This window comes from Sphaerodactylus townsendi, linkage group LG02, assembly GCF_021028975.2.
Source record: "Sphaerodactylus townsendi isolate TG3544 linkage group LG02, MPM_Stown_v2.3, whole genome shotgun sequence".
Classification (NCBI taxonomy): Eukaryota; Metazoa; Chordata; class Lepidosauria; order Squamata; family Sphaerodactylidae; genus Sphaerodactylus; species Sphaerodactylus townsendi.
In genome coordinates, this window is record NC_059426.1 from 35,791,688 (window position 1) to 35,806,645 (window position 14,958).

Below are 14,958 nucleotides of genomic sequence, written 5' to 3' on the forward strand. Positions count from 1 at the left end.
GAAAGAGAGAGAGAGAGACCAACTCAAAGCAACCCCGTGAGCTTCTCAGGAGAGTGGGGAATTGACATGCTAACCACTGCACCACATTGACACATCCTAGGTTTTCATGTGAATTTGAATGGATAAATAGTGATTCAATCTCAATGGTTTACCTGTAGTTTCCTTCTAGTGGTAAATGGACAGTCCCTTCCTCCTCCATTGCCAGCATACTTTGCTCCTCCTGGAAGAAAACAATTTAGAGATGAGCAAAAAAAAAGCTCTCGCTGTCACTGTTCGCTGACATTTGCAGATTCAATCACCAAAGAAGAAAAACAAACAGCATTCCTTCATTCCTTTTTCCAAATGTTTTTTTTTAAAAAAAAAATAAGGTGTCATCTCAATGGCCTTTTCTATTAACAACTCTTTTTCAAGTGTCTTGACAGGTGCCAGAAATTAGGAAACTGTATTTAAAAGGACAATTCTTTGACAAAAGCTAATTTCCCCTGCTGAAAATAGCTCATTGCAACAAAGATGGGGACTCTGTGAAAAGCGTTACTCATTTGGGGCACAATCCCCTGGAAAAGTGCAGTGTTGAACAATTCTCATTCAATTACAACAGGGCTTGCAGAAGAGAACTTTTGGTGGGTTCCGCCCCTTGATCATAGGTGATAATTATGACTGGGGGGGAGGGCTAATATAAGCAGCCACAACTGCAAGACATTACTGCCTACGTAGGCTTAGATGTACCCAGTGGGATATTCATGATGTTTTTATATGTGATCATGTTGTCAGGTTGGTTACAGTGGAAGCGGATAAAAAACAAACACAGCAAGATCTTCCACTGCAACATGAACCAGGCTTTGCAACCGTTGGGACAAAGTTGGAACAAAGACACCTACTAGCCTTCAGTCATGTCTCTCACAGGACACAGAGGTGGAAAAACATGTTCTTGCTGTGGTGCAGCCACAGGTGGAACGAGAATGGTAACCATAAATGCCTGTTCCTGCCCCACTGTCTACTGCACTCCCTCACCCTGCACCTCCGCAATGTTGGACAGCCTCTGCAGCTCAGATCCTCCCCGCCCCCCCCACCCCGCCCCCCCGGCTTTTCCTTCTCTTTCCCTATTGAGTGGTGTTGGTAGGCTACACTGCAGCTCAGTAGAAAAGGGCAAAAGTCACCGTGGTGTAGTGGTTAAGAGCAGGTGCACAATAATCTGGAGAACCGGGTTTGATTCCCTGCTCTGCCACTTGAGCTGTGGAGGCTTATCTGGTGAACTAGAGTAGCTTGTGCCAGCTGGGTGACCTTGACTAATCACAGTTCTTCAGAGCTCTCTGAGCCCTACCCACCTCGCAGGGTGTTTGTTGTGGGGGAGGAGGGAGGGAAAGGAGATTGTCATCCCCTTTGAGTCTTCTTCCAGGAGAAAAAGGGGGGATATAAATCCAAACTCTTCTTCTTATTCTCTATAAAGGGCTAAGGGGTGGGTAGACTGCGCACAACACCAAGCTACCCCATGCCTCTTTGACAGCAGCCTTCTTCCCTGTACTGGTGACAGGTAGAAGTTCCACAGCCACCCCGTGGTTTCTCCTTCAAACATAAAAAGGTAGGTTTTTACTCTCTTCATATTAAAAGGAGGGGGGGGGGGAAATCTGGGCTGTGCCTGGATTGGGCATGACATCATCTGGACCTTTTCACTGTGGAGGCTTCCCACTATCCATGAGGGCAAACCCCCCTCAAGCAGTGAAAGCAGCCAGAGAAAGAATTGGCACAGGCTGAGGAAATTTTAGCCTGGCGCCCATTTTCATGTCTCTAGAGGCCACTAAGGGGAGCACAGCTGCTCACATGAAGCCATTCACCATAAGCAGGTCACCATTTTTGAGGGCCTCCCCAGGATTTAAGATTATCACAAGGACCAATAGGAGAGCTTGAGAACAAATGTTGTTCCCCACATCAACAAAGGATGCTCCTCACAGAACCGAACTGTTCCTAGTATAGAGGACAGCCTTGTAGAAGTAAAGTCTCAACTTAGTCAAACATGTCAGCTTCATTGCTATTTGTAGGCAGAAGCCCAGTTTCATTTTTAAAGCCAGCAGAATTCTGTCTCTCCAATTACGTTCCAGCGGCTCCGTCTCTGAATTTTCTAGTCGATTTTTGTCATGTTCCAGGCTTCACAGCTTTCTCGGGATTTTGACAGCTGAACAGGTTTAATAATAGCCTCAAATATTTCGCAATGCCATAACGCGTAAAAAATAATCCCCCAGAAATGTGACTGAAAATAAAAGGAGATGTAAATAAAAATGTATAGCTGGAAGTTTGGTTTATTTGTTTAGATTTATTTCCCACCCTTTGCAACAGTCTCAGGGCGGGTTACAATAAAAACCATAGTAAGGTCCTTTCCAACACAATAACAAAATCTCTAAAACCATAAGACATTATAAGAACTCCTACCCCAATCGCCCCCAAGAATGGGTGAAGTAGGGCTCAAGGGCTCCCTCAGCCCAGTAAGGGGGGGGGGGATCAGCCAAAGAGGCCAGTCTTCATCAGGCACCAGACCTCCAGGAGGGTCGGTGCCTGGCTGACCTCTTGTAGGAGGGCATTCCACAGTGTAGAGGACCACTGTTGAGATGGTCCTCTGGGCTGCTCCCAACCCCTTAACTCCAAAGAAGGTGGGACAGTCAGGCAGGTCTTCCCGTCCAATCTCAGTGCCTGGGCAGCAATATATGGGTGGATGTGGTCTCTCAAGTATCCAGGACTGAAGCCATGTAGGGCGTTATAGGTTAGTACCAGTGCTTTGAATTGGGCCCTGGAGCACATCAGAAGCCAAAAAGTGGGGTGATGTGATCCCAGTATGAGGCATTGGTCAGCAGACAACCTACCACATCCTGCACTAGCTCAAGCTTCTGAACTGTCCTCAAAGACAGCCCAACATATAGTCCCTGGCAATAATCCAATTTGGTGGTTACCAGAGCATGGATAGCTGTAGCCAGGTCTTTCCGGTTCAGGAAAAAGTGGAGCTGGTGCAGCAGCCGGAGATGTTGTTGCTGCCACCTGGGCTTCCAAAGACAGCATTCCATCCAGGATGATCCAAAGATACTGGTCATTCTGGGATAGTACCACCACTCCCAACACCAGGTGTCTCTTGATTCCCCAGACTTGGGAGCTTGGCACACAGAACACCTCCATCTTATTGGGATTCAATTTCAGTTCATTTACCCTTCTCCAGTCCATGAGCACTGCCAGACAGTAGTCCATCACTCAGGCAGCCTTACCTGATGCAAACGGAACCAAGAGGAACAGCTGAGTGTCATATGCATACTGATGACAGCCCATGCCATATCCTCTGATGACATCCCCCAGTAGCTCCATACTGATATTAAATAACCTAGGAGACGAGACTGAGCCCTGATGAACTCCACAAGAAAGCTCCCAGGGACCCAAGCACCTTCACACACATACACCAATCAGTGGAGTAGGCCACTGAAGTGGCATGAGGACTACTGCATTACAGTGGACCCTAGCCCCAACTCCTGCAGTTGCTCCAGGAGGATATGGTGGTCGATGGTATCGAAGGCTGCTGAAAGATCTAAGGGTACCAACAGGGACAACATATCTCTGTCCTTTTCTCTGAGAAGCTTGCAAAGCAACCAAGCCCTAGACCAAAAATAGGACATGAATCAAATGCTAAATGAATTTAGTCCAAACAAACAAACTCTGTAGCGAGACTACAGTAGGGCAAACATGGCTAAAGCACAATGTACCATCCAAGAATCTAGCCAGTAAAAACCAGCTAGAGGCAGCATAACATGAAGGCATCAAAAGAAGTCTGAACAATACGCTTAATAGCAGAACTAGTAAGTCAGTCAATATTCCTCCCATTTCAAGGAAGCAGGTCCACTTCTTCAGCCTTTCGTAGTGTGTTATTTAATACTGTATGAAGCCGCTGGGGGAGGTTATCAGAGGATATCGTGTGGGTTGTCATCAATATATGGATGACATCCAGCTGTTCCTCTCAGATTCATCTGCATCAAGTGAGGTTGCCCAAGTGCTGGACAGCTGCTATGAGGAGGCAGCCATAGACTGGAAAAGGGTCAACAAACTGAAACTTAATCCTGATAAGAGGGACGTGCTCTGTGTGCTAAGCTTCCAAGTCTGAGGAAGTGAGGGCCTCCTGGTGCTGGAAGGGGGACTGGAGATGTCTCCCACTCACTGACCTAATTTCTGTATCCCCCCCCCCTCCTGGCCCGTGGCTGGCCCAGGGAAGCCCAGCCCGGGGGGGGGGATCAAGGAGAAGCCCAAGGAGTTGCCCACTCACATATCCCTCCCTGATAAAACACACTCTAACCTCGCTAAAACTCAACAGACTATCCTGGCCCTCCCCCCAAACAGGTGTCCCGATGTTGCCTCAGCCCTTGTGCTGTTTATGTAGCTAACTGGCTGGTCTCAGCCCAGGTGTTGCCAACCGAGGTAGCCAGTTACAGTCAGCAGAGTCAGATCCTGCAGGACTTCCAGCAGGTCTTCTCGCAGGCAGCTTCCAAGCCTGAAAGCCCAGCAGTGGAGCAGCTTCCCAGATGCTGACAGATGTTGTCAGTCACTATTCAAGGAGAAACAGCCAGTGACATGAAAGAAGAAACATGGGCTCAAAGGGAATAGGTTCCTGGGGGAGCCACAAGGGAAAAGTCTCTGTCTTTTATAAGTATTTTGCATTGCAATCTGCCAGAACTCAGAATATCATGTGTGAGCCCAGCATTCCAATGAATACAGATTCCCCCTATTTCCTTCATGCCCCCCTTTTAAAAGAAGGAAAATATTTATTTCCCACTTCTCTCAAAGGGGCGCCCAAAGTGGCACAAAACTTTCTCCCTTCCTCCATTTTATGCTTATAATAACCTGTGTGAAGTACATTTCTTTGTATTTTTAATTTTATTTCAACATTTAGACCCTGATTTCCTCTTCAAGAGGGGACCCAAAATGGCTCAGAGAGCTCCGAGAAGCTGTGACTAGCCCAAGGTCACCCAGCTGGCGTATGTGGGAGTGTACAGGCTAATCTGAATTCCCCAGATCAGCCTCCACAGCTCAGGCGGCAGAGCTGGGAATCAAACCCGGTTCCTCCAGATTAGATACACGAGCTCTTAACCTCCTACGCCACTGCTGCTCCTTGACTGGATTGTGCCATTCATGACTTAATGTGATCCATGACTTTAAATCCTAATCCAATTCTGGTCATCTGCAACAATCTGTGACTGCAGCTGGGAATGTCCATCTGATCTTAGGAAAAGATCATCAAAAGATGCAACCATTCCATTCAGAAGTACATGGGAGAACATCAACTGAGCATGGGAAATGTCTGTTTCTCCATGTGGATCAACTCTGTGAGAGTTGGCACACGTTTACAGAACAGATAGCCTTTAACAATACCTAATAATAACAGTTAAAATTCAGATGACTGTTGAAGGTTATGCCACACTCAAAAACTCCAGGCAGTCAATTCTGCCATACATAATGTAACCACATGCCAACTAGACAGTCTTCATTAAAAAGGAAAGAGAAAATAAAAGAAATCCAGGCCCACCTCTTTTTCAGCATCTTCAAGCTTCTTTTTCTTGCTTTCTGGCATCAAGTCATCCAACCAGCTTAGTTCTCGTTTGGTAAAAAATAAGTCCATGAGTTTTCTCACAAACACCAATGCTAAAACCTAGTTTTTTAAAAAAATGGTGCAATTTTATTGACAGCTAGAAATAATTTTTGCTCTTCCAAAATCCAAACTAAAGCATATAGGCCAAAGCTGTATCTTAAATATTCATAGTTATCATTCTCAATGAGTGTGTAGACATGCATGCACATGTGTGTGCAAAAGAGAATTCAATCCTCAAATACATATAAAGTATGTTTGTAGGCATGAGGGTGAAATTCTTAGCGTTATGTGGAAACCAATGGAGGCAGGAAGTGGTGGTGGTGGTGGTGGTGGTGGTGGTGGTGGTGAGAGAGCAGGAAGGTCCATGGAGTAAGTGAACAGTGAGCAGAGAGGCCCATTGAATAAGTGACATCTTAGAATCAATGTATGAAGTTCCCTCCATGTTCAGGTGTTTCTAGTAGCCAATCTTGTTAGAATCAGACCTGAATGATAATATATGGGTGGAGACAGGAGGCAATCTGTTGGCTCTACTGGACGTTTACCACAGACGGAACAAATTTCTGCCTGTGGAGCACAACTTCTCCACCTTCCACCTCCAGCTGTAGTCCAAAATGGCCTCCCATTGTTAGGTCTCACATCTTCAAGGAATAAACATACTCTGGATTCTTGATCAGAAATGTTTATTGTAAGGCAACGAAGAACTCAGCTTGAGAAAGCCAGTTCTGCCAGACCTGGCTTAGTTGGCCTCCTTTATCCCCGAGAAATCCCCCCTCCCGTTTTCCCAAAGAATGTGTGAAAAGAGTTATTTTGGAGTTTAGGCGCCCCAAAGTTGGGGCTAGAGAAAGATACAGCCACCAGGCATGTCTACCCCAACGGGACAACAGGCACGTCCTGTTTTCCCTTGGGAGTAACCTGTCAGGATCAGCCTAGTTCTCTACAAAACCATAAAGATCAATAGAAGCAAAAGTAAAGTCCCTTTACACAAAGCAGGCTGGTTACATATATCTGGTGACAATTACACTGAAGTGAGAGTCACCCTGATACAATCCATCACCTTCCATCACCCTGATACGATCTCTGTCAATGCAAATTGTTACAAACAGCAATAAGATAGGAAACCCCCTCAATCACCAGGCACTATTCCTGACACCCACTGGTGCTCCAGGGAGGACAGGAGATCACCAGGAAGAAGGGAGGAGTAAAAGATCTGCCACTGGGGAAGGGGAATCAATGAAAATCACGCCCTCCTCAAGCAGAAATTCCCCTGTGGATCCAAGCAGATTTTTTTCCACTCAGATGCATTAGCTACTATCCCTTGAAAAAGGGTAGCTAATAGCAATTTAGTAATCCCCTTGTTGCTAAGAATAGATCATAGTCCATAACATGTAGGTCCATACCATCATAGGAAACACTATGGCAGCTCTTGAGACCTTGATAATCCACAGCAACACAAGGCAGCTCAGCTGAATTACGGTGAAGAGATGGACTTTCCGAAGAGGAACATGCCTCAGATAGATGAAATCTGGCTGGTGTTTGGCGGGCATCCAGAATAACTTGATTCTGTCAAAGAGCTGTCGTTGGAAAAGAATATGGTTCAGTTTTCAGCCACAATTATTGGGAAGTCTTAGTGATCATCATACCATTTCTTCCAAGGGAAGATACTTTTCCATTTCCACAAAAAGCTACATATTCACTGATACAACTATTCTAAACACAAAGTATCCGGAATAGAGAGAACAAAGAATGAATGTGTGAGAAAAAATATTTATTTACAAAAATTATAGCTCACCTTTATGTCCTACAAAATTGCACATTTACTGTGAGATGGCAATGTGATAATAAATATGTGGCAGACCTGAGTGTCATATGTTGTACAGACTTAAAACCAGGGCAGACAGCTTTTCAGTCCATTGCATTTTAAGTCAAGACTATGACACACTCTACACCAGCGGGTCTCAACCTGTGGGTCGTAACCCCTTTGGGGGTCAAACGACCCTTTCACAGGGGTCGCCTAAGACTCTCTGCATCAGTGTTCTGCATCTGTAAAATGGATAAATGTTAGGGTTGGGGGCAGTGGTGGGATTCAGCAGGTTCGCACCACTTCGGCAGAACCAGTTGTTAAAATGGTGCTTGTAAACAACCAGTTGTTAAATTATTTGAATCCCACCACCAGAACCGGTTGTTAAATTATTTGAATCCCACCACTGGTTGGGGGTCACCACAACATGAGGAACTGTATTAAAGGATCACGGCACTGGGAAGGTTGAGAGCCACTGCTCTACACGATCTGTAATGCCTCCCTTTAACTTGTTTTGGCTTGCCTCCTTCCCTGCTGAACTTGGAAGTGAGTCGTTCATGTGGTTTCTGGGAATACTGACATGACACAGACCATGAAGCCCCAGCTACAACCACTTTTTCTTGCTGGCAGCCACCTAACCAAACCCCCGAGAGAGCAGATTAGCAGTGCCAGAGTTACACTGTGACTGACCCTCAGGGATGCTCTGTAAGTTAAAAGATAGAGTGTCATTTTGAGCATACGTATAACTTCAATTGTTCATTGATTAGTCTGAGTCATTTTAACTGTATTTCTATATTATATTTTGGGTGCTGTGTGGTTTCCGGGCTGTATGGCCGTGTTCTAGCAGCATTCTCTCCTGACGTTTCGCCTGCATCCGTGGCTGGCATCTTCAAAATATATTATATTTTGTTTGTATTTTGGACTGTGGATGTTGTATTGCTTGGTTGTAAGCTGCCTTGAGTCTGGCCTTTGGCTGGGGTAGGGCAGGGTAGAAACCAAAGTAAAATAAAGGGGGGGGGGAGGCAAACAGGACTGTAGACCTAATTCTACAGCAGAACCAACTATGGAATCTTTTTTCCCAATGCTCCAGGATGACTCACACAGTAAACCCCCTTTAGGTCCCGCTGTTTCAATTTCTAAACAATGTGAAATGCAAGCAACAATAACAGAAAGAGGTAACAAAAAGGGCAAAAATGGTTCCCGTTCACTACTTTACCTGAATTCCTTTGAGAGAAGAGGCACCCATATAAAGGAATACACCATAAAGCACTGGCATGGGAATAAACTGTTGGGAGGGAAAAGGGAAAAGTCAGAATGATCTTCAGGGCTGGCAGATTACAGCAGGCAGAAAAGAGCTTGATTAATTTGCTGAAGGTTACCACTGATCTGGAGCCAGGATTTAAGGTTTTCTTTGGATGATGTATATCACTGATGGACCTCCACTCATTAGGGATATTAGATGCCCTGAAACTGCCAGGCCAGGGAGTCCTCAGACTTTTTAGCAGGATGAAGTACAAAGTCAACTGAGCTTCATTATATCCCCCCCCCCCCCCACAGAAAAACCCTGGTATCAACCATGTGTTCCACCAGTTAGTACAGTTGCTGATGCATGTCCCACTGCTGAACATGCGGATCTAAAGACTGGAACAATTGAAGGGGAACAAAAAAAAATGCATTTGGATGCCTGTGAGACTTGTGTGAGAGTGGGCAGAAATTGCATCCCCAGTTGCGGCAGAGGAGGAAGGAGTGGAATTCCTCCTTCCGGGAACCGGCACGTGACGAGGGCCAGCCAGCCTATAGGAGGCTGTGCCGGCAGGGATCGGCCTTTCGAGGCCAGTGTCTGGAAAGGGAGGACGTCGCTTTATCGCGATCTCCCTTAGTGGCACTAGCTTCTTCCAAATTTTTCCAATGTATATCTATAATCTACCACTAAAAGACAAGGGGTTGTTATTTTGGTATTTGTGCTTTTAATGCCATGCACTAGATTGGATTTCAAGCATTCTTTTCATAAATTTAAAAGTGAGAAAACCTGTCATGAGGTTGTGTATTAAGAGCCAATGTCTGGTTTGTTATTTGACAGTCTGAGGACTAATAGATCACATCGGGCACGTAGGTCTCACAGTGAGCACCTCCAGAATAGCAAAACTAGTTGAGTGGTATATGAGGTTTCCATCTACTGAGTTAGGCCAGTAGCCTACCTAATCTAGTATTGTCTATTCCAACAAGTCCTCCAAGATCCTTTTTTTTTAAAGCTGGAAATCCCTAGTATAAATGCTGGGACCTCTTGCATGCAAAGTATTTTGACAAGGAAAAGTGGTCTACATAAGATACAGAAAAGGGCACAGTGCAAACATTTATCACAAGGTATGCAAATTCAGCTCAAATGTACCTATGTGTATGATTCAGTTTTTCTGGAGTGGCGTACCTTAAGAACACTGGTCAAAAAAACAGATGAGCCCATAAGTACAAAGATCATGAGTCCCGTCACCCTTTGCTCCCGGATGCCAAGAAATTTGGGCTGCTCTCCTGGAGCAGAGCATTCTGACTCCAGCTTTAAGCTGTTCACATGAGAAATGGAGAGGACCGTGGCAGCAACGAACCAGGGCAGTCCCATAATTGAGCAGACGCCAAGCATGAGAGCTACCATTAGCAAGTCGAGGTGGTAGCCACAGCCTTTCTGTCAACAACAACAAAATAACATTATCTGGATAGAAGCAATAATATGTCTTTTCAGCATTCATCAGCATTTGAGACAGAAGGCATTCCTAATAAACAGCCATTTTAACAATGCTTGTGAGAAACAAATCCCCCATTAGGCAAGTATTAGGCAATAGCTGGTTGCCTTATTTCTCCTTTGCTGCAATGTATCTGTGTTGGATTCAAACCCTTGGCACACTCCTGCATGAACAATACACTCTCTCTTTAAGCCATAGGGAGGCTTATTCAGAGTTTCCTTGTTTTCCAGGGCTGTCCTGTTCATTTTAATACCGAAATTTACATTTGTGCAGATTCGGGTTTTATACTCAAGTATACATGGTATTTATATACAAATGTATGTGCTATAGCTGAAGCTCTGTTTGTGTAACCCAGGGTCCATTGGGGGGGGGGGGGCTAAACTGCTCAGATTTTCCATATAAGGAAGAAAAGGCTCAATTTCCTCAGAATTGTTAAGAGGAGTTCAGTTGTTAAGAGGAGTTCAGTCCCTGCTAGACATAGCAGGCCAGAATTATTATATATTGATTATTGTTTCTGTATTGGTTTGCCATATTTCATTGTTATACTGCACACTATTGTTTATGAAACAGAAAACAGATCTAAAGTTTCTTTTGTTGTAAGTCTGGTGAATGTTAAGGGTCACAAGGTGGGATCACACTTCAAAGACTTGAACTCCTTTTCTATTTCTGATAATATCCCTCTTAAAATCTAAGTTGGGTTACATTTGGACATACAGATGAGGAGAAGGAATCCAGTTTTGAAGGATTTCAACTCTTGTGTTTTAGCTTGGTTGCTGATTGAGCTAAAGTTTTTGTACTTTTAAAGTTATTGTTGATACCATATTGTTTTTGTTGACCCTCTTTTCCACTTACAGAGCTAGTTTACTGTTTTTCTTTGAAATAAATATTCAAAAACATTTAACCTACTGATGCCTCGATTAATGTAATTTTATTGGTATCTATTTTTATTTTTGAAATTTACCAGTAGATGCATTTCTCACCCTACACTTATACTCGAGTGAACAAGTTTCCCCAGTTTTTTGTGGTAAAATTAGGTGCCTCGGCTAATATTCGGATTGTCTTATACTCGAGTATATACGGTAGTTTTTGTTATATTCCTATCCTGCCTGAGTGAATGGTTTAATATTTAATAATATTAATATTTAATTTCAATATATCTAATGAATATGTACTTGAAGGGCATACAGAGACATCCTCAAAGCAATCCCCACATCTGTATTTTCTACACTTAGACACGTAACTTTTTGTTTGGACTAAGGTTAAGGCCTGTGCAAAAGAGAGAACTTTGACAGGGGTGGCAAGACTGCCCTTGCTGAAGTTTTTCCTTCTACAGAAATCAAGAAGTAGCCCCCATTTCCAACTTATTTCTTGATAGTCAACAAAATGTGTTGATTAGAGTGTCACACTAGGACCTTGGAGGCACAGTTCTGAATTCCATTTCTGCCATAGAAGCCCCTCGGGCCTCTGAATTCCATTTCTCTCAGCCTAACATACTTCAGGGCTGGGATTATGTTAATAAAATGGAGAACAAGAGAATGATGCTGTAAGCTGCTCGGAATGGATCCAACCAGCTTTTCTGCTGGCGAAAGAAGGACAAGGGAGTCTTACTCAACCACCACAAAGGCTAAATGGAGGGTCACAGGGCCTGCCTGGGCAAATGCCACCTTGGACATAATGAGGGAAATTCGGGCAAGATCTATCTAGATACCACTCCATGTGTTTTGTCCTCAGAATCATAACAGCAAAAGGGCAATGATGAGGAAAGGGATAGAAGATGAGTGACATTCAGACAAAAGCTTCTGGGTACCTCCCCCTCCCCCTTCAAATGGAACGTGCAAACCAGGCATCCTGGAACATCTCCCCTTAAGCTCGCTGAAACCAAACGGGGCAGAAACAGCTCCCTAAAAGCAAGTGTGCCTCTTTAATGTGATGGGTGGATTGAAGCCAGAAACACCTTTCTACCTTCTGACACATTTTGAGAAGAGTATACTCATGACTTCATTGATCTCTCAACGAAACTGGGGAGCTTCCCCCCCCCTCTTCCCCGCACAGAAGCCTAAGCAAGCTGACATATGGGAGGCAAAGGAAGCGAGGCAACAGGTGATGATGCTACATCAGACCCCAGCAAAAAAATGAATATGCAGCAAGGCAAGAGGGCAGCCAGGAAGACCATCTGACACCCACATGCCACCGTGGGGGAAAAATACATTCCAAAACTTGGCAGAAATTCCCTGCATCTGTCGAGTGAACCACACAAAACACTATGGATTGACACGATCAGCCAGACTGACAAAGAGGGCAACCCCCCCTCCAAAAACAACAACAAAAAAGAGAACACAGAAAATATTCAAACAACCAATAAGTCACAAATGGCTGCAAATGCATTTTAATGTGATTTGAAGACTGTGTGGCTGTTTACCGAAAAGGCTCAGAAATCTGTGCATATATGCAGACAAGCTTGTCCCTGGAACTCATTCCAACATTTCTATCGGAAAAGTGATGAACTCTTCTTTAGTTTTCCATCTGTAAGTGCTACTGAAAAAAATGTGTGGCTTGGGACCTAACCATGCCATCTGAAGCCTCATTTGTACAGTTTCCCATTCTCTACAATAGGAGCAGAAGCAGGGAAAGAATCGGAAATGGACAAAGGCAGAATTGACAGAAATGTCAGCTACAGACCAGCGGCAGATGCCAAGGTGGGCCAAAGAAGAAAGCAACAATGAATCTTGCACCTCCTTAAAGGTGTCTATTGAACTGTCCTGTCCTGTGCAGGGCTATAGAGTTCTAAGACTTGACTTTTATGGACTTAGAAAGGTGTAACTTTGCTTAGGACTGAGCTGTGGTGAAAGCTGAATGTAGAATCAACGTTGTCAGCTTTTAAGGGGCCACTTGACTTCTGTATGGCTATCATGGTTAGAGCTTTCATACATAAAAGCCAACATCATCAGATATATTTGCTTAATCATACACTTCCTTGTGACATGGTCTTTGACAATCCTAGTATATCAACCTTTGGAAATTTAGAATATTTTGTCTACTAACATGATAATGAATGTATTTTCAGGGATTCAGCAGAGGTTTATCAAGGACATGTGCTTTATACAAAGATTCAGGAGAGTTATGCCTTGTTCAAGGACTGCATTAGGGTTGTGTGATCTTCCTGGCTTTCCCATGCCCACAGTCAGGGTGTCTGTGTGTGTATGCCAACAGGTGATGTTCCAGCTAGTGTTATTCATTGGTTCTTGTTGTTTCAAACATGATACACATGTGTCATCAGTCTAGCTAACTTTATATTATATTCAGTCAGAAGCAATCAAACAGGCAGAAAAAATGAAAAGCAGAGAAGAAACTACATGAAACATTATGAGAAGTTACTACTTTCTTCAAAAGTAAGCAACAGACCCTGCAGTCAAACAGTTGGCTGAAACCACCACCAGATGTAACTTGTAGGCCCACTGAAGAAACAGAGGATGAAGAAAGACCATCACACTGCAAACCACGGGGCCCTTCTGAAGACACGTTTATTGGGAAAATCAGGAACTTTATTTTTGTTCAGAGCAGGTTGGGTGAGAACAGAGAGTGAGAGCTCCATCCTTCACTTTTGCCCAGGGCCCCAGAATCATTAAGACCATAGTCCTTTCTGAAAACTGGAAAGTTTGTTAATACAGTTGCAGGACCTGCATGAAGAAACAGCTGCCTGGGTCAGGAGGTTGAAGCAAGAGAGGAGGAAGAGGCCAAATCACTCCCTTCTTCCTCTTCTGTCAGCAGAACTCTGCACCATGCAAGAGATTCTGTCCTCTTGCTCCTCCATTCTGCAGCCTCCTGATCTGTACAGCTATTGCTCCACACCGGTCCCACGATCCTAGGAATAAACTTTTCCATGAGGGGAAAGAACTGCTAGGAGGAAGCAGCGGAAGACTGACAGGGTTGCATCATCCAGTCCAAGCTCTGTGTTCTATTGTAACCTAATCTAGGTAGTGAGGGTGTGTGAGTAAAATAATTCTGTGGCTGTTCAGAAAGACAACATACAGGATCAAAACAATAGGCCACAGGGCAATACTGGCCAATAAGAAAAGTGTTGCACTGGGCACATTTTAGCAATTGACTATATACTTATCATTAGTATCACCTTGTTGGGTTTTCCCCCCAATTGCACCTTTGTCAACAACGTGTCGCCTTTGCAGCTCTACTAGCTTACCTTTAACTTGTGTTCTTTTCTGTTTATTATAACAGCTGTAATCTGCTGGTCCATGAATATCAGAATTGTACAAAGCAGGGCTGGGATTCCAGCAGCTAGCACAGTCCACCAAGGATTGGGTCCCAATGGTGTGACAAACCAGCCACGATCATCTCTGGTGGGCTAGGAGAACAAGAACAATTTGACGTTGGAGAGGGTCATTAAACCAAAATTGCCTGGAACATCTGTGGAGGTATGTGAGACAATCTAAAACGCATATACTCCATCTCAAATGGTACAAAATTACAAGTTAAAACCACAACAGGTTGAGCAGTAGGGTACACACTCATTATACATCTATGAGATGTTGCCAAAATTTTCCTTGAAACCCTCTGCATAAGCATTGCATAAACCATACAACATCTTGATGACCCAAGATCTTGTGTGTGTGTGTGTGTGTGTGTGTGTGTGTGGGTAAGTGTGTGTGTGTGGGAAAGGGGAAAACAATAATATATATTAAACCTATTCATTTATATCATTGTTATTCTCAAAGTGGCTTAAAATAAAACTCAGAATATATTAAACAATTGAAACAGCATAGCTCATTATATAAAACAACCAAAAAGGCCCAAGAACTTTA

At 44.0% G+C, this 14,958-nt stretch overlaps 1 protein-coding gene across 7 annotated transcripts in view; it reads right to left on the reverse strand.

Annotated features, from left to right (window-relative positions):
• Positions 1-14,958, reverse strand: part of SLC4A10 (solute carrier family 4 member 10) — a 198,273-nt gene that overhangs the window by 12,007 nt on the left and 171,308 nt on the right. For all 7 annotated transcript variants that reach the window (XM_048486961.1, XM_048486964.1, XM_048486959.1 and 4 more), the window contains 6 exons: positions 14,340-14,501; positions 9,832-10,083; positions 8,623-8,691; positions 7,006-7,179; positions 5,546-5,668; positions 153-220 (listed from right to left, as the gene is read on the reverse strand). In XM_048486961.1, the coding sequence (XP_048342918.1) occupies positions 153-220; positions 5,546-5,668; positions 7,006-7,179; positions 8,623-8,691; positions 9,832-10,083; positions 14,340-14,501 (848 nt within the window). The remainder of the gene's footprint in view (positions 1-152; positions 221-5,545; positions 5,669-7,005; positions 7,180-8,622; positions 8,692-9,831; positions 10,084-14,339; positions 14,502-14,958) is intronic.